Raw genomic sequence first — 20,028 nt, 5'->3', positions numbered from 1 at the left:
CAAAACTAAGATGTTTCTAATTACTATTGCCATTCTTTTTTATTTTACTGTCAGATCACACACAAACACACCTGTCTAAATTTAGCAGCATTTAAGAAGTAAATAATTTAGGAGTTAAAAATACAAATGCACAAACATATTATGCATATATACATTCTCTCACTTTTTTGACAGGAGTATTCTCTGGTGGATTTTCGGCATGAAGAGCAACTCACCTCTGGAGAAAGAACTGAATAAGCCTGTGGTGGTTTTTCCAATGAAACAGGTAGGCAGAACTGACCAGTCTTCAACCGTCCATTTTGAAGCATCGGTATCCACTTTAAAGAGAAGGAATTTAAAGAAACAGAAACACTAACTTCTTAAGGCTTTCTTAAACTCTGTAGGATTGAATTTCTCACTGAAATCTTTCCTTAATTAAAAATACAGTTACTTCAAAATGCAACAATTATAAAATTGTATAATGGTTTAAGTGTTGAAAGTCATGCTAAACGAATTGTAAACAAATGCATTATGAATGCAGCCTGTGCTGAAATACAAAAAGACTAAGACACTCACAGTGTATCCAACTGGAGTCTCCAGGGGAGTGTTTTGTTTTTGTTGGCAACTGACATGGTAGAAAGTAAAAAGCAGGTGGTGGTGATCTGTTAAAGTGGCTGGAAGCTTAATCTTGATTTCTTCATGAAAATCAGGYGATCTGTGCAGAGAGCAGACCCTCAACTGAGTTATCAATACAAACAGAGCGGTTCAGACTTGTATCATATGCTACCATATGCTTGAGACTGAACCTTTTGAGTTAAAGTATCTGGAAGGAAGGAAGTATAYGGACTATCTCAAGGGATGAAACGCTTCACTTTCTGATTACCAAGAACTGGAAAAACTTGCAGCACATATTTCCAATCCAGAAAAATACTTACAATATCTTCTAGCAGTTTTCCTAGTTTTGCTGAGATATATGGGATTTTAATCACCAATGGCATCTCACTCAAAATTGGACAACTGCTTTTCTTTTCTCAGTCTAGGTATGTAAAACAGTATTTAAATAATTAGGATAAACATACCAAAATTCATCATCACTGAGCTCATTTTCATAACTGTCTTTAGGTTCCAAAGTATTGTTCATGGTTAGTATAAAAATCTTTAAGAACATGTTTGTTCTTTCAAAAGAAAAAGATTTTTTTTGTTTCATGAAAATACAAAGGATAAATGAAAGTATGTACTAAGAGTATCTGATAAAAATGATTCTACAACAGGAGCCTACTGATCCTACCACAGGAGCAAATAAGGTTAATTTTTAAGTCTCCTTTCTAAAAAAAAAAAAAAAGAAAAAAAAGAAAAGAAAAAATACCATTCTGCCTCTAAGAATCACATTTTATTGTGATTCTGAATTCCCAATTGCCTAAATTGAGAAGATAGACACCAGAATTGTTTCCAAGACATATGTATCACAGGCTATGCCTAGTCCTGCCACTGTTGAAAGAAACAGAGCGTCATTTTTCCATTTTCTGTATCTACACTGTCCGTTTAGCTCATTCTTGTATTACACCAGGGCCCCGGCCATCCTGCACACACAGCAGGTCAACCACAGCTCCCTTTTGAAATAGCCAGTTTCTTCCAAAAGGAAACCTGGTTTGCAGAGCAATTTACTCAATAACCTGTTCCAGAAACAGTAAGAACTGAAACAAGATTATCTTCAATTTAATCCAAGCAAACTGGCCCCTGAATGCTCCAAAGCACACAACATACACCCTTGGCATCCTGCAAAGAAAGCAGCAGTCTGGTGGGCTGCACTGCACTCCCCTCATCACATRGACATTTTGAATTGCAATGCTCCCCAAAGAGAGGGAACTTTGCCTCAAGGTCAAGATTGCTACACAAGCCTTGGAAGGAAATGGACTGGATTCTCCACAACGTGGACACGAATCACCCATTCCAAGSTATACCAGCCCAAAGTAGCTTGGATAGAGAGCCAGGCCACAGCAATGGACCAAACAGATGGGATCCTTCCCTGGTACAGTTACAAATACGACAGACATGTTCAGGACTCCTTACGCCAGCTGCAGTGAAATTATTTCCAAGAGTAAACATGTTTAATTTGTAACTACAGTCTAAATGGCTCTGAGTACCTAATAACTCAGGAAAATAACAAAGCATATGTGGACATAAGTGTAGATCATAAATCTTCATGCCTAACTTCAAGCATGTACTTATACCATCTGCTGAGTTTGGCTAAGTGCTTAGAATTACAGTTTCTGGCACAATGATCTTGACTGGTACCAAAGTAAACAAAGAGTCAGGCTCCTAGTCACTGCAGAACTCTAACTATAGTATCTGCTGACACTGTAGTTACTGTTAAGTGTTATGTAGATAGTCATTGTTAAATAAACAATGAGACGGATTCACAATTCAGTTACTCCACATTCACACTGCTAGAATTCCTTCTAGTTGGAATTATATTATCCACAGGGACCCATGTCCTTTTATAAAATATCTTGCGTTTTACCTGTTGTGATACACTACAGCTGTGTATGCTTCTTTGGAAAATTCAGGACAGCTAGATTTACCAAAGATGACCTGTGGGAAAAAAAAATCCCCTTGTTATATTGTGCCAAGAATTTGTTCCATAATCCTGCAGAGATATTTACAGCTAGAGTCCACACAGCTGCGTACAGTTACATCTGCTCCTTACTTGCTCCTTAACTCCTATGTAACATTTTACTCAGTCACTGAAGAGTTTAAAATTTTAATAATCTTAGTTACAGATGCACACAGATATGACTAATTGATGCATGTAAGGACTCTTCAGGCAGGGGTAACAGTGAGAGCATTTATCTGCTATTATGAATTCAGAAGATACTGGGAAAGACAGACAAACAAGACATCATGGAAATTGGGCCAACAGAACCCAGATAAGGCAAGCTAAAAAGAACAGAGAAGTTAATGAGTAAGAACAACTAACATCTCAACAGGTATTTTCATCACTAAGTCTCAAATTACCCTACAAGAAGGGCCAGTTTTACAAGAGCTTTACAGAAGAATGCAGATTTGAATAGCCTATGAGCAAGGTACCTCACACCTAGAACTTCACCAGATGCTGACCACTTCTGGCCCTGAATGCAAGTCTAACTGTCATCATCATATTTTTTGGAAACAGTAGCAAACATACTACTATTCCAAACACAGGGAGTGCACCGCAAACATTTTAACTTGAAAATTCTAGTTACTACACTGTTATTTGGCAAACTCCAAATAACAGTGGAGTTAGAACAGCCCCCCTTCGTTCTGAATTACTACAATTTTATACTCCCTATAAACTGTTGTTTTGAAATATATGTCAATGAGGCTTTTTTTAACACAGAGTTTTATGGCTGCAAGGTGTGCTTTGCCTTAGCAGCATGCAGCACTTACAGAAACTGAGCACAAAGTACTTCTCTCACCGGCATAGCATTACTTGGATCCTCTCCATACATGAACTGGACTTTTACAGTGATATTTCTGGCAGATCCTTGGCGGTTGGCAAAGTTAAGGCTCTGAGGATAGACATAAAGAAGATTCCTGCAAGAGATAAATGCACTGAGTGAGTACCTCACTGTGAGAATGACAGGGTTCACACCATTAATAATGCTTTTACTTAAAGCCCTACAAAAACACATACAGACTCAAAGTGAAGGGCTTGACATTTTCCATTAGCCAGATGGTCTTCTCCTGAACATAAACACACACCCACACAAGCGATTTGGTAATGACTCTTGGTTTTAGACATCAAAGTCATAATTTTCTTAACTACCAGGATACTTRGGAAGGGTTCCTGTTTATAAAGGTGCTTGAAAAATACATCTAAAAACTTCTCAGAGATTATACTATCTAAGAAGTTCAAGTGGAAAGAAACGCATCAACAGAAAAACACTGAGAAATGTTTACTTGTTCAACACAGAGTGGCTGGTTTTCTGCTAAATACTTTCCTTGCTGTAATCTGTTTTTTTCCTCCTTACATCATGATGACTTCAGATTACATGTCTCCTCTAAAAAATTAACTAAAGTAACAGATACTTGTAACTTCAGCAGATATGCAATCTTTGCAATGACATGGAGGGAATGGTGCCTCCAATCCCACAYCAAAATATCAAACTTCAGGGAAGATGTGGATCAATGAAAAATAGCAGCTGAGAAACAAGGATAGCCAAAAGGTCTGGAAAATAGTGGGGTAACCAGACTGAACCAGGATTGTTTAGCTTTGAGGGGAATGGCTACACAATGGAATGGATAATTCCATACRCTCTAGAAGTATCTGAAGAACTGCTGCAAAGAGCAAAGTAATAAAATGTTCATCATATCTAYAGGAGATATGACAGCAAGTAATGGGCTGAAATTGCAGCAAAGAAGATTTAGGTCAGATATGAGGAAAATTTTCTGACTGTAAAGCCAKTTAAGCAGTAGAACAGATTGCTTGGGAAGGGTGTGAAATCTCCATTTTCTGAAACTTTTAAGGATATATTAGGCAAACACCTGTTCAGAACGGTTTAGACAACCTCATCCTTCACTGGAGAGAACCAGATTTTCAACGCTCCTTCCAGCTCCATTTCTTCAAGTCTATGATTATTTTAAATACAGAAATGAGGATGTGCAAAATTCTGTACTTTTTTTCTATCTTCTTATCCCTATTGAGTTCTATGAAAAAAGTTGGATTCACACATCATTAGCAAAATGGTCAACTGTGAGCCCCAGGCCTGCCATACGATTGAGTAATTCATACCTGCAGAAGTCCCTTATATGTTCATATGAGCCCACAAAAGACAACAGCCCCTGAACCATTCCACACAACAGGCTAAGCTGTTCAAAGGAAATACACGCTCTTTCGCTACAAAACAGACAAAAGTGTACAAATTACTCTGTATCTAAAAGAACTCAGCCTGGAAGTCATCTATCCAACTTCCATACAGCCCTGTCCATYAGGATAGAGGCATTCTCCTTCTAACACCCAGTGGCTACAGGGTGCATAATTTATCACTCAGTGCTAGAGCTCCAACAARAGGGACAGAGAGGGATCCTCACTGCAGCCTGGTCGTTAGGATACTGCATGCAAGTGAGGAGAGGCCTTGGTTCAGATTACTGCCTTGCTTATCTTAGGGAAAAAGARAAGTGTTACCTTTTTCAAACACTGAAGCAACCAATCCTGTAATGAGTCCCAACTTATAAGGAAAGAGATGAAAGTAGTTCTCTTCCAATCTGCCCCCCAGTTGGGAACTATTCATTGAATCTGAGCATAATTTACAAAGAGTACCCAATYCTGCTCCTTGTCCCAGAGAGACAAGAGACAACAGATGGACAAACAAAACTGCAGAGAGGAGCACAGCAGGCCAACTTTTTAAATGCAAAAAAGCAGCTCCTACAGAGCACTGGCAACAGTAGATAGAAAACAGAAAGGCACTTTTTTGATTGTCACAATGGCAGTGATTTGGTTGCTCTGTGTAGGCATCTGGTGCCATTTTAAATGCCACAGGTATCCAAAACATCTGCCCTGGTCTGGCAGATATGACAGAAGAGCCCACGCTCATCAGGAGGGACGGCTGGAAACAAGGTCAGCTTTCCTAGGCTGTCAGAAATTGCTGTAGATGGCAAATGAATCCAATCCAAAGCTTTTGTTCTGACTGCATGTGTAACTCCTTTGCTCCTTGATATCCATGAGTACTCCCCATCCATACAGACACAGACTATTGCTGGTCCTAAGAACTTCTCTAAGAGTCTCAGAAAAAAAAGGTACTTCCTTGAAGCCARCACCTGTATCAAGCAGTCCTGATGTAAAGCTCCAGAATGCTATACGGGCAGCACTATGAAGCCAGGCAGAGGAATATGCTTAGCTGGCATGTGSGAAATTTCTTCTATTTCAAATGAAGTCCTTCATGCTGAATTAAGTTTTTGAATTCCATCCCCATTGGTCGCTTTACCTAATCAATGCTCTCTTATTATTTCAGAAGGGGCCTGTGCCTTTTTTGCGACTCTACTAAATTACTTTGTTCTGGCATGAATACATTTGCTCCTTCATGTGCTTTTTAAAATGAAAATGGATATGAAAATTTATTCTAAAATGTACATTGCTCATAAAACTTTCATTAAGTATTATTAGTGCTTAAGAGAAGGATTTAATGTATTTGGGAAGCCAGGCTACATGATCCCTATATTAAAGATAGTCTTACGCTTGGGGCTGATTTATGCTGAATATCAGAGATTAGCCTAAACCAAGCTTTCAGTTCTCATATCATCTCTACTGCTAGGGCTTGGCCCTGCTGGGAGCAAAGCAAACATTTCAAGAATTTGGTATCCCCCTAGAAAGARGGTGGTAGAGACCTACAGCAGACACTAGAGCTGACATTACATTTTAGCCATAACAATAAACACGAGGAGCACTGTACCAGTCGACTGTCCCTCCACTGCTTTTCACCACCCTGTCCTCTGAAAACCTTACAGGATGATCATCCTGCATTCTGTTGGGAAGAAGTTTACGTTTCTTAGGGGAATTTAGATGCACAGATCCTGCTGTGGTACAGCTGGGAGACAATGGGGGAATCGAATGCTTGCTCCTATTAAGGCAGCTTCCCTCCAGAGCATTTCCCATTACAGATGTCAAGATTTTGTTCAGAATTTACATACAGGGAGGGGAAAATAAAGTCTCCAGGTGAAAAATCAGAATGTGATCCCAAGTGAAAAGATCCTCCTGTATTTTAYCCTACATAGGTAAAAGCCAAGAGCTTCCTGTTAGCCATAAACACAGCTATAGGAGACTGGAAAGAGATGGACAACTGAAAAAAACACAAGAATGTTATAAACTGCTTAAGAAACCGATCCACCTCTTTTAGGTCCACCTTGAAAAGCTGACACCTGTTTCTCCTTCATTGCTCTCTTGCGTTTGCTAAGATGTTCTATCACTTTATCCTAACTTCTCAGTTGTGTACACAAATGCCAAGGCCTCAGTAGATGTTCTAGGACACAAGAGACGTAACCACCATCCTACAGAAAAAATGAAACAATAATACTTCTCTGCAAAGTGATGGTAGAAACTGCCTTGCTGCATGGGTAGGATATGCATCAAAGTTGCTGGGCTTTTAAACACAAAATAAGTGGCATGAAATGCCATAACCCTGTGCTATACACAGGCAGTGAGAAAGCAAGAGTGGAGAACGACTTTCTGATGAATCAGACACCAATGGAGAAAGTCTTAGATTACAGCATTCAATTCTCTAAAGAGGGGATGAAGGAAGGAAAAGGTATGTACCAGGAAAATAATACTGTAGCACCAAAAAACAAGCTGGACCTAAGCTGGTTAAACAAAAGGACTGCTGGTCCTTATGTTCTCAAGTAACAGCTACTTCCTGATGATATTATTCACAGATCTCTATCAATAAAAATTTCAGACAGAAGCTTTAAATCGAAGGACTTGTGTCTAGAGTTTTTATTACAATGCTATGCCAAAATGTATGCAAAGCTTACATTACTATCTCAAACAGATCTCAAATGTACATTTATCTCCATAAAGTGAACTGTTTAAGTGTGAAGTCTTCCTAAGCCAAGGAAATAATGGCACCAGGCAGTCCTCTAAATATTTATGTAATGTGATTGCAGCCATTTTCCAAAATCCTTCATAAGTGCATTAAAACATTAAGAGCTGGTCTTCAGCTGAGGGAATTCTAACTATTATTAAAACTTCCCTTTTCAGTAAAACCCAGAGACCTTGTTCTTTCCTTTATTCCTACAATAAAAATCCTTTCAAGTCAATTTAGTGAGGGTCATCCAGGTGCACGAAAGATCTTCAGGATCATGTTTGTTARATACATCTTTTTTTGACTGTGTTGACAGCTCCCAGAAACAGGATTCCCCCCTAGGGTTTCAGTAACTCTTGAATCTCATGGTTTAATCATATGAGAAGGTTTTTTTTTCCCTCTTGCCTTCCCATGTCCTGCTTTGCTTATGCATTCTGCGACCGTTGCGACATCTAAGAACTGGAGGTYGCTACTTTCAAGTGAGCTTATCACTGCTTGACTTTACTGGCGCTGGCATTAATATGGAACCTCCTAAAGCCTTTGGAAGCCATTTGTTGCATTCTCATTTTTGAGATGAGAGCACTTTGACTGCCCTTCCCATTAGGAAAGCAAACCTTTCTGAACGGTAGTGTCATGGCCTTACACTTCTGCGTTCTGCACTCCATAGTGTTATTGCAATGCTCAGACACAGCCACGTTCCCACATCTTGCTGGGCTGCCATGTGTCACCGGGCCCGTGTGCACACCCTGTGGCTCAGGAACCACACTTGGCAGTGGGCCCCGGGGCCACACAGTGATACGCTTGTTAACTGGTTAACCTGCAGAAATACGGTAAAATGTCTGAGCTCTGGCTGCCCAGTTACTGACAGTTTTTGAGCAACCTCCTGTATTTTTCTGAAAATTAAGCCAAGAATTAAGATCTGAGGGTGGAAAGGAGGTGACAGGGGATGGGAGAATACAAAACTGCTTAAAAAGAAAAAAAAAAGAAAAAAGGCTTTTTGTGACTGTAAGAAATAGCTGAAACATCAAAGAATTATTCCTTTGACACCCTGAAAAACTGAAGTCTCTGAAACTATTTTGAAAGGGCTCGCAGAAAGTATCTTTCTTTTTTAATTTTGCAACTAGTTCTTCAAATTTCGTAGCCCAAATCCAGCGTCAGACGGTAGAAGCTGAACTTCACGCACTRTTACAGAGCATGTCAGGCTAAGATAAAAAAAAAAATGTACCTTAATTTCATCTACATAAGTGGCAGTTCTGTAACTTTCTCTACAAAATATACCAATATCTCTAAAGCACATGTTTATCTTACCTTTTAAATGCTGGAAGTGTTTAAACAGGGCTATCAGGTAAAATGTATCTTTGTCTATCAATGCGAAGCAAAAACTTTCAAATTTTTCAGAGTTAAATGTTAAGATCCCTAAAAGCTTCCCACACAGGCACAATACACTATCATTCCAGATCCTGCATGTGCTTATTTTTTACTCACTTGAGCCCCTCTTTATACACTTCCATTGATACTACCAAATGAGAAAGTTCTGCAGGAATGACTCATGCAAACCTTTCAAGCTGATCTCTGTCCCATAAACGAGTCTAACAAGAAAGTTCTAATACATTTTTAGTAGGGTTCAGTAAATACACATTTGATGAGTTTCTGTAGAAATTCATCTGAACAAATGGTTGATTTTAATGGAGAAAATAGCCTTCCACTGAAGAACTTCTCTCCCTCACGGACATCCCCTGTGAAAGCAACTGACCTTGTCAAAGCTAAACCTCTGGAATAAAGCCCCATGCCATGCAAAACGCAGAATTAAGTATGATAAACACTATCACAATAAAATTAAGAGTGAAAATAATGATCTTCATTTGAGCTCTGCTTACTAGACTTCTATATGTGGAGTTAAAAAGGCAGAAGCAGAAAGATTAAATGGTGTTTAATTTTAACAAAAAGATCCTAAGCAATTCTGTGTCACTCGGTACACTGAGCTTCCCAATTGCATCACTACAACATTTTTACTTTGCTCCAGCTGATGAATGCATTAATCTCCTTTCTCCAGAATGTTAGGCCCGATCCACACTGTCTTGCTGCTTTTCTATACTTTGTGCAGTAAGTCTGATCCAAACCATTCATTAACCAGAGATGGGGACAAAAACAACAACAACAACAATCCAAGCAAAGGATTGCTAAGCAAACAAGAGGTTCCCCAGGATCTAGCAAAACCCTGAAAACCCTACAAAGAACACACTATCATATGCATGGACTGATTTTCCTGTATTGCAATGGGTGATTCCACAAGGAAAAATATCGTTCATTGATACTTCATTGCTGCTTGAAAAACATACACTGTTCCAAGCAGAAACCCATAGTAGAATAGGACATTTGTTTCGGAGAACCTATAGACTTGATTTATCTACTGCAAATGTTAAGCAGTAAACGGAATGGTAACGTGAGAAATGTAAGTATTGCATTCTCTATCACCCACCTCTGGCAAGTAACTCTTAAAAGGTAAGCTTCATATGGTGTAAATTACTGCACAAAACTTAAGATAGTAGAATCTCATCCAGGCAATCTCTAGAYGTAATTCCCTCCTTCTCACTTAATCTGAAGTAGCTGACAAGGAAATTCACTGCAGCCCAATGAGTTATATCAGAAAATGATACAAGACAAGAATAAGATTGCATGAATCATCTGGGAATATTTTGCCCTTCCATTGCTTTATCAAAGAGGTACACAACCTAAAATATAGTGCTTAATGCTCTTTTAAGTATGGTAAATCCTTTTAAACTCCTGGGGAAATAAAAAGAATCACATAACACGAAAAAAAGAAGCAATTTAGGCTCTTACCAAGGAGCTCTAAACTCAAATTTTGTCTGTTAAAAAAGTGTGTCACAAATACTTTGTGAGATCAATAATTTTATAAGAAAATGTCTGTCAGAATGAAAAGCTCAATACTTGTTTAATCAGCAACATGCCTGTCTCTAAGGGTTTATCTTCCTAGATATCAACCTGGATTTGAGAAGGGTTACATTCGTTCAGTTACACAGTTTAATGATCAACTCATTGGTCTGCCTCTTCTGAAATGAACAGGAATATATATAGATTAAATTCTTCAACCTGGAACCATCACACAGCAAAAATTGTTAGCAGGAAAAGCCTCTCCATTCTGAACAACCAAAGAGTGTTAGGAATAGAAACATGAAAACCATTCTAATCTTTCTATTCATTGCCTCTATTTCAGCTACAGCTGAGAAGGACAATTCCTCTTTTGATTCTGCTGCACCTCCCGAGGTAAAATCAAGATTTGCAATGTTAGATGATGTCCGAATCCTGGCCAATGGACTCCTCCAGCTTGGGCATGGTCTTAAAGACTTTGTCCATAAGACAAAGGGGCAAATGAATGATATCTTTCAAAAACTTAACATTTTTGACAAGTCCTTTTATGAGCTCTCACTGCAAACTAGTGAAATCAAAGAAGAAGAAGAACAGCTCAGACAAACTACTGCCAGACTGCAAATCAACAATGAAGAGATAAAGAACCTCTCTCAGGAGATGAATTCAAAGATCGAATACCTCATACAAAACAAAATCCAGCTGCAAGAGAAAGTCTGGGGCCTAGAAGACAAAGTCACTAAATTGGCTATTATCCAGCCTACAATGCATGAGACAAATGAAATTTCTTCACTCAAAGTAAGTAGACTTGTGAAATTGCCTGAGATGCAAAGCCAAAGTAAACTGTGATGCTATTTTCAGTATTTATGCAACAGAAGCTCATGTCTTTCCTGCACCTTCACTGTTGTACGACTGTGTATCTTCGGAAATAAATCTGTGAAATAATCTTGTAAGAACCAGTGTGTCTTATTTGACATGCTCTTTATTTTACAGTAAAATTCTCCGGTGAAATTGGTGCAAAAATGGTGAAATGACATGACACTATGCTTTTCTCAGTATTTTTTTTTGCACATAAATTTTAAGAAATTCTGTAAATATAATGATACCAAGTTTTGAARTCAAGAAAATAATGTGATTACCAAGCCTACAGCTTAGTATTTCATCAGTTCRCTGCAAAATAATACATTATAACATTAAAACAATAAACCATTAAGCTTTGAAGAGGGCTATCKGTAGTACCTATATGACCTCCAGAACCAAAGAATCTTGCAACAGTCAACAGACTTAAGCTGAATACATGCAAGTACGCAAGTGGATAAAAAGTTTTCTACCTAAAAATAAGCAAATATTAACTCTATTCTGCAGAAGCATAAAATGACTAAGCAATTTGTCTGAGAAAACACTGGATATTCAAGTCAGAGCAGAAAGCTGAATCCAGATCTTCCAAATTCCAAGCTAATATCCTAAACACTGGGAATTATTCCTTTCTTGGGATCAGTGGCATGTATTTGGTCAGAATCAAGAGCCAACTGCAGAGAATGTAACTGTTCTGGATATAAAAATGAAAGGGAAATAACAACAACAGAAAAAAGCCTATGATGCTGCTAGTAGTTTTGTCTCAAGGACTCAGAAATCTGGGTGTTCATTTCAGAGGCAAGGAAATCTGCCCTTTTAGAGGAAGGGCAGGCAGCCCTAAGGGAAACGAAAGGCAATGTTAAATGGTGTGTGCCTCTCAAAACTGATCCTGTAACAAGAGTTAGCTAGGCAGTGTCACTATAAAGACCTTAAATTGCTTCTAAACACAACCTCCCTCCCTCCCTTCCCTGTCCTCAGGCTTTTGTGGAGCAGCAGGACAACCACATTAAGCAACTTCTTAAAATTGTAGAGGATCAGCACGCACAACTCGACAGACAGCACAGTCAAATAATGGAGCTGGAAGATAAGGTACAGTAACCGACTACATTTCTCTTTTCTGGATCTATCGTCTCTCACAACAGAGGAGGAGCTAATGGCTCAGCAATTCATTTGGGCCAACTACCTCTCTTTTTCATATTTTGGAGGGGTTGAGGAGAGTATAAACATTTTAGACTGCAAACAGATACCTTTTTGGGTGTGAGAGACAGCTGTGCTACTGTGAAGGAAGCTAATTTTCTTATTTTTCCTCCCCTTACCTATCATATTATTGTTCTCCTATTAGTCTGTTAAGTATCACTTTTTTCTATCTCTTTCTTCTTTTTCAATATTCACTCCAATAGGGAACCATCTTCTGCTAACATGTGTAACCGTAACTGGCTATAATTGACATGATTATATTACTAGTTCTGCTATAAAAGCAAAAGGCCTCTCACCTTGAGGAACCATAGTTCTGTGCTCTTTAGATGCTAGTACTAGTTGTCTAAGTGATGTCACCTGAGGAAGTTAAACCTGTTTGCTCATTAAGACGTACTTCACTTCATGAAAACTATGTTGTTTGAGCAGTGAAATAGTTAATGTAAAGGTAACTGAAATCTACCCAAACAATCCTAATTGTTTTTGTATTGTTAATTGGATACATAAGGATTCATAAGAAAAGTTATTCTCTACAATGTATTGTTTGACTTGATGTATGAATCTCTCAATTCCAGAGCCTTGAGAAATTAACAGTATGTAATTGTGGTTCTTTTCAGTTAAACCACCTAGAGCTCCAGGAAATCACAGAAAATTCCTTTATTGTGGATCAAACAGAACCAGAGGCCACTCCCTTCCTTGTGCACAATTCAACTGCTGTAAAGTACAAATTTGATGGTGAGACCATATGCCTTAAATGTGACTACACGGTGCATAATTTTTGCAGTATTCTGTGTGAAASTTTTGTGCTGTTTTTAAATAGTCAAAGACTAAAAGAAAAAAAATCTTATTTTATATACAGCATTGGGAAAAGGAGAAAAGGAGCTAGATTCCTGCTTTTGGAAACAGTCATCCTGTATTTAGCCCCACTGTCAATGTATACCTGTCTCCTGACACACAGRAATGTTAGGAATAACGAAATAATTGTGCCCTCCTCCGTCAACCTCCATTCATTCACTGTGAGCAGGTGCCACGGCAATCCTTTTACTGCCACTTCTGGTGTTGCTGATGCCTGTCTCAGCAAGCATGTACAGAGAACAAATTTATTTCACATAGGCCAATTACAGAATTTGGAAGAATCTTTTGTTTTTGTTCTTGTTTTTTTTTAAGTGATATTTCTGAACTGCAGCAATGGGAACAGTGTTGGGAACTTTATGAGGGGTGTGAAAGTCCATTTGCCAGGATCTAGTCTTAGGCCATACAAGTTTACTAAAATTATTTAAATTGAAACCCTGCCTGCCTAATTTAGAAAGTATAGGAGGTCCAACCACTAGCTCTTTGCAGTATTACCAAGCCCACAGCGGGAAAAGAGTTTTTACGTTTCATGACATCTATTGTAAAATCAAATGATGACCGAAAAGATTGCTCTGGTTCTTCTTTTTTAGTGAAATTCAACTTACAAAGCTAGATTAAAATTTACCACATCCAAAACAGGATTTGCAACTGTCTGATGTTTGCTTTCCTAGGTGCTGCTCCTGACTGCACGGCTCTCTATAACAGTGGCATACGGTCCAGTGGTATTTACACTATTAAGCCCAATGGCTCAGAAGCTTTCGATGTCTACTGTGAAATGAAATTTGGTAAGACACTTGTGCTAGCAACAGTCTAATCTCACATAAGCAGTTTTCTATAAACCAGAAAACTGTGTTCCATTCCAAAGTACTCGAAAATTTAGCGTGGCTCTTGGATCCTCTTGACCTCTTTATTGCACTGTRTATGTTCTAAACTTTCCTATTGTCTAAAGTCTCCATAACACTGCTTTCATATGTACGGGCCTTTTGTTTATACTGAGGAAAGGAGTTTCACTCCTGTGAAACAAATTAAGTACATTTAAAAAAAAGGGGAGGGGCCACCTTTATGTAGGGAGAGCGAAAATGGCAATTATAAATGCCACTATGCTACAACCATGAAGTAACTTTTCCAAATCAAAGCACATCGTAAATAGCAAATACCTTAGCAAAATTTTGTTCAGATAACACGGACTATTGCTTGAGACTTAGATATCACAAACTAACCCAAAAAGTTGAGTCTTGGAGACAGGATTCCTACTAGCATATCTCTACCTATGTCAAGTTGGTAACTAGTTATCATATGGATCCAGAATTATCACAGACTAGCTGAAACAAGCCAGAAAACACTCATATTCTATCTTTGTAAGTAATCCATTTGACTATTTCCTTTGACATTGCCTGTTGTCTGGCCAGTTTGTTTGTTCCCCAGTTTTTTCACCTGGCCATACAGCCTCCTGCGTGCATCCTCTCCACCTTCCCTGGGCCGTCCCTTTACCACAGCTACCCAGAGTGTCTAACAGCACCCTGACACAAACGTGGACGGGCAATGTGATCCGGATGTGGAAACATAATTGGCATGGGGTTGCCCTCTGCAAAAAGCTCCCTGGGTTATATTTGTTGAAACTGGTTAAACAAGGGTGTCATGACCTGGTCAGAATAAAGATCCTACTGCAGTCAATCAGACAAAGCCTCCAATATTTTATACCAAATTTAGAGTCGCATTCCCAGCAATCAAGCATTATTATTAAGAGCCTGACAAACTGATAATATATCTGGATCATTTAATTTTTCTTTTTAGCATTTTCCATTGAAGGCACCTGCAATGCAAACCCATTTTCTTCTTCACTGCAATAGACAGTGAACACACGTAAGCGCAGACACAAGCAGTGCAGTCTAAGTCAGCAAGCTCATGAACTCAGTTATGTTCCATCTTGTCTCTAGTAGTTTAACACTTAAGCTAGGTATGTGACTCATCTCCCTTTTGCATTCACAGGCAGCTCTTGGACTGTAATTCAGAACAGAGTGGATGGATCACTAGATTTTAACCAAACCTGGGACACCTATGAGCACGGTTTTGGTGATCTCAATGGTAAAACTCCTTTTTTGCTTCTTTATTTTTTATCAGTTGCTGCCAGAAGCTGAATCTTCCTAACTAAAGGTGTTCACATAAGAGCAAACAAAACCTGCAATCAGATCTGAATAGTTAATATCTAATTAGTGCAAGGCCAGAGAGAGCTTATCAGAAAACGTAACTCTGTAAATCTGCACACACCTTCCAATTCATGTTTAGAAACATTTGTTAAATCACAGCTGAAATGTCTGAAAGATGATTTGAATTATTGAGATTTTAGCACTTATAAAAGAACACCCACACATACACCAAAAAAAAAAAARGGCCTTTAGATCTCATACATGCAAAACGTCAGCAATACGCTACTGCTACCTCTTCTCAAGCTTTCTGACAAACCTCAAGACAGCCTGAGGATGTGTGCTCCCTTACACAAACAGCTCCGGCTTCCCAGGGCGACAGCCAGTCGCCTCACCTAGCCACATAGGGTGAGCAAACACCCACGTTCACCTGTTAATCATCAGCTCCAAGGAATTTTAGCACCAGGGGCTGGCCAACAGCCCCCCCATCCAGAGCACTTTGCCCATTTTTGCTCTTTCTGATGGTATGGTTCTACTTTTGTTTAGAAAATATTTAATCTTTCTGGGCACAGCATAGATTAAAACCTCACCAATTTGGGTGGCATAATTTACTTCTTTCACCTCTGTTACAACAAAGAGCTGCTGCACCTCAACCCTCCTCCCATTTTGGCACAGTAGCTCAGGACTGAGGTAGACTTTTACCTATACAACTTACCGTAATAAACGCCACAGCTGCCCGTGGATCGGTCTCCCAATTCCCCTAAGCTAAACCAACATGAAACCACACTTTTTCAGCATCAGAAAGATTTCACAGAGGATCATATTATTCAGAACTATGTACTATCCAGTTCTGTGCTCCACGGTCTAATAGATAAAACATAACAAGCCACCGCTTCTGACCCGTATACTGCACAGGTGTTTTACTCAACCACCTTGTCTTCTATTGCTTTAAATGCCACCTGGATGTATGGCATTCACATTCAACTGGACTATTTCTGTATGTGGCAATCATCTACCATGCACTGACATCAGTGGCAAATACAATAAGCTACTTAATGAATGAGCTAGGAAACAAGGAAACTAATCATCAGGAATTTTAACAAAAGAAAAATGCGAAAGTTAAATTCACTGTGTACAGTGAATAATCCCCTTTAAATACTATATTTTCACTGGTACCACACACAGGTTATCTGTAAAAACCAAATTCAATAGCAGTATGATCTATACAGGGTGATAGGGAGAGTTTATCACATAGCCCCTTCCCCCATCAAATCTCTAGCTTTGATTCTCCATTGATGACTTCTTCTGTCTCCAAAACTTCAACTTGGATCTCTCTTGATTCTGACATTGTTCAGCTTATTTGAACATACAATTTCAAATCTTGATATTTTAAAGGTGAATGAATTATGTGAGGTTAAATATGCAAAAAGCATGGTAAGTGTGTTCAGTCTCCATTCCATGTTAACTGTATTTATTTATTATGACTTTGCAGAAGAATTCTGGCTAGGTCTGAATAAGACCTACTCCATTACTAAACAAGGGGACTACATTTTACGGATTGAGCTGCAGGACTGGAAAGATAATAAACGATACATCGAGTATGCATTCAGCCTGGGAAGCCCCAAAACAGACTACACTCTCCAGCTTTCACGGATCTCCGGGAACATCCCCAACGCACTGCCTGAACAGACAGAATTGAAATTCTCAACCACAGACCATGACATGGACATAGCAAACAACTTCAACTGTCCAGAAAACTACCTAGGTACTAGTATGCTGGATACACTAAAATGCAGTTTCTCTGTTACATGAATTACAGTATTATGCTTTAGTGAGGAGTTACTTATATTAGCCTGACTTGAAAATGGAAACGAGAGAGTAGCAGTATCTTTCTCCTTGAAAAAGAAGACACAAAATATTTATTTTTTTGGCAGATCAGAGTTCTAAATTGACAAAGCACCATCATTCTATTTTATAGAGGGGTAAARCTAAAGCATAGTGAGACTGCAAAGGACTAACATTAGAAATAGAATGAAATACAATTCTAAGATGAAATCATGAGCTATAAAGTTCTTCCTCTGAGGCCTGCTCTGGTATGGGAACCTTAGGTCAGATAGTGTAATCTTTCCTTGTTTAATAAAAAATAAATAAATAAATAAAGAGAGAGAGAGAGAGAGAGAGAAAAGAGAATGAATTGACTCTTAACTCCACTTTGACTATAAAGCACAAATTACAGATAACGATAAGTTTGATGATGAGCTTCCATCGAAAGGCAGACACTAGCTGTTTGCCAAGTATATACACTGTAATCACTCTCAAACCAACAGGGTAGATGCAAGGCTGAAGTCATATTTCTCCTTAAAGATAATTTGGTTAAGAGATTTCTAAACTGTTCGAATTTATGAAGCTTTTATGTTTTTCCAGTCTATAGAAAAAAGCAAACAACCCAAAAAGCAATTAATAGTTCAGTCACAGGATATAGAGTTGCCCCCCCCCCACAATTACTTTATGTAACAAACATTTTGTGGCTGCCATTCTAGGCTTTAACATTACTAACATCTGAATTAATGCTGAAAGTCACTCAGCTCTAGTGACCATAAAGCAGGTGGCCAATGAATTTCAAGGCGATAAACTCTTTTTAAACAGAGATACTCTGCCAGTCCTTTGCCTGCAGAACTGAGGTTACAATTTAATCTAATGATTAGGGAAATCAACCAATAAAAAAGATAATCTGTTCACTAAAAGCTGTCAGTGCTCTTCACCCTCCTGCAGAGGTAGGGATTCAAGAGCTCTTTGTTCTTGGGAAAAATATCATAAATCAGAAAGCCAGTTGTAGAGGGTCACAGGAAATACAAAAGRGCTGAGTTAACTTCTGAAGTGTCTCGGCTCAGCAGCAGCCTTTGTGCGTGCAGTGCCGTATGCACCGCTGCTGTCGTGCCAGCGGTCACTATCTGCTTCACCATCTTTGTATTGGCACTCAAGTTGCAAGTGCAAGCAGGTTTATGCATAAGCAGCTTATCCTTTGAGTATACTGAGTAATYGCCACAAACAACAGAAAGACTTTTGCTGGAGCTGACCTAGAGAGGGCCTACTTTGCAAATKCAAGCTTTCTAGTCAGAAACTGAGCACAGTATTTCAGAGTTCAACTCACATAAGTGACATTACAGTATTTTTCTTTAGGAGGCTGGTGGCACAGTGAATGTGAGGAAACCAATCTCAATGGGAAATACGTCACACCAAGGTCAAGAGGAAGATTAGACAGAAGAAAAGGCTTATACTGGAAGCCTAAGAAAGGAAGATACTATCTACTCAAGTCAACCAAAATAATGATCCACCCAACAGATTTAAAAAGTTTTGACTGAATAGTCAACTTGAYGCATTTTAATTCAGACTGAACATTAAATATAACATGAACTTTTTGATGTAATAACAACAGGTGCATGTCTAAATCCATGCACTGTATGTATGGTGTAGTCTCCAATGACATAAACCCTGAGGCATTTGCAATCTTCTTGCAGTATGTTTGGTGAGTATTCTCATTACCCCTACCCCAAATATCAATGGGCTGCAAGTGTAGCTTTAGCTCCCTGTGATCAAACTCTAATCTTGTATTTCATATATTAGGTAATATTGTTTGAGGAAAAAGGATTTTCAAGCTATTGCATTTGTTTCTGGGTTGTGTGGGAGAGAACAACCAAAGCGTTTCAGTAAACGTAACAGCCTGTCAAAAACGCTACAGAAAACTTTAAGGCATTAATCTGTAAGAAAAAAGGATTTTGTTTTGTAAGGTAACTAATTTTATGTTTGGTTCACGTTATTGTTGCAGAATATTTCTACGAGCAAATGAAAAATGGGTAATTCCCTGTTTTATGGTTCCATGCATTTCCAGACAAACTTCCAGCAGTGTAGGTCGGGCTGATGTTTCCTGAAGCACTGTAGTCACACAGCTCTAGATGTTTACAAACATATCAAGAAAGTTAAAGCACAGACCCAATCTTTTAGATAGCATGCTCTGAAGAATAAGATTACTTACTGAAAGTTAAGAAGTAAGCTTCAAAGCTTGCTGAAATAAATGAGATGTTTTCTATTCATTTCAAGGGATTCAGAGCCATCCCTTTGCTACCATTTAGTTCATCTCACTGAAAAATTAAATGAAAGACCAAGTGGGCATTCAACAAAATGCCTTTCAAACAGGAAACAGTTGAGTAATGTGCACTTCCGGAGCAGCTCTTGACGGAGTGAGTGGTACCATCTAACCTATCCTGCATGAAAGGGCTATATAACAGTGTTAGTCCTGCACCTAAGAACATTTACACATTTGCTTAACTTCATTCAACTGCCGAATCCTTTAAGACAGTAGGACTGTTGACATGTTTGTGGATGGCCAGCTGTGGAAGTTCTTCCTGACAAAGACCTCAATTCTGCAGCTATATTGAGTCATATTGACTTAAATATCTTACCTAACTCTTGTACAGTGTGGATTTTGTATCTCAACACTCGTAACCATACAGAAAAGATTTTCAAATTGTAATGTGTCAGAGTGAAACAAGTGTAAATAGAATGTG

The 20,028-nt window shown here is 38.7% G+C and overlaps 2 protein-coding genes across 10 annotated transcripts in view; one reads left to right on the top strand and one right to left on the bottom strand.

The window, feature by feature from the left end:
- Window positions 1-20,028, bottom strand: part of DOCK7 (dedicator of cytokinesis 7) — a 109,130-nt gene that overhangs the window by 46,644 nt on the left and 42,458 nt on the right. For all 9 annotated transcript variants that reach the window (XM_085306067.1, XM_085306068.1, XM_085306069.1 and 6 more), the window contains exons 15-18: window positions 3,435-3,552; window positions 2,501-2,571; window positions 556-694; window positions 216-317 (exon numbers count right to left, since the gene is read on the bottom strand). In XM_085306067.1, the coding sequence (XP_085162193.1) occupies window positions 216-317; window positions 556-694; window positions 2,501-2,571; window positions 3,435-3,552 (430 nt within the window). The remainder of the gene's footprint in view (window positions 1-215; window positions 318-555; window positions 695-2,500; window positions 2,572-3,434; window positions 3,553-20,028) is intronic.
- On the top strand, window positions 10,725-18,825 carry ANGPTL3 (angiopoietin like 3). Its single transcript, XM_085306078.1, has 7 exons — window positions 10,725-11,216; window positions 12,252-12,362; window positions 13,085-13,202; window positions 13,991-14,104; window positions 15,309-15,404; window positions 16,956-17,228; window positions 18,644-18,825. Exons 1-7 carry the CDS (start codon window positions 10,725-10,727, stop codon window positions 18,823-18,825), a joined length of 1,386 nt encoding a protein of 461 aa, XP_085162204.1.

This window comes from Rhea americana, unplaced genomic scaffold, assembly GCF_003343005.1.
Source record: "Rhea americana isolate MKP2758 unplaced genomic scaffold, rheAme1 scaffold_230, whole genome shotgun sequence".
Classification (NCBI taxonomy): Eukaryota; Metazoa; Chordata; class Aves; order Rheiformes; family Rheidae; genus Rhea; species Rhea americana.
This window is presented reverse-complemented; position numbering and strand designations above follow the sequence as displayed.

Bases quoted from the DNA above. Each gene is read 5' to 3' on its own strand.
- ANGPTL3 (XM_085306078.1), top strand. From the start codon at position 10,725: ATGAAAACCATTCTAATCTTTCTATTCATTGCCTCTATTTCAGCTACA. The intron at 14,105-15,308 runs GTAAGACACTTG...TTGCATTCACAG, and splicing joins CTACTGTGAAATGAAATTTG to GCAGCTCTTGGACTGTAATT. The intron at 17,229-18,643 runs GTACTAGTATGC...ATTTTTCTTTAG, and splicing joins CTGTCCAGAAAACTACCTAG to GAGGCTGGTGGCACAGTGAA.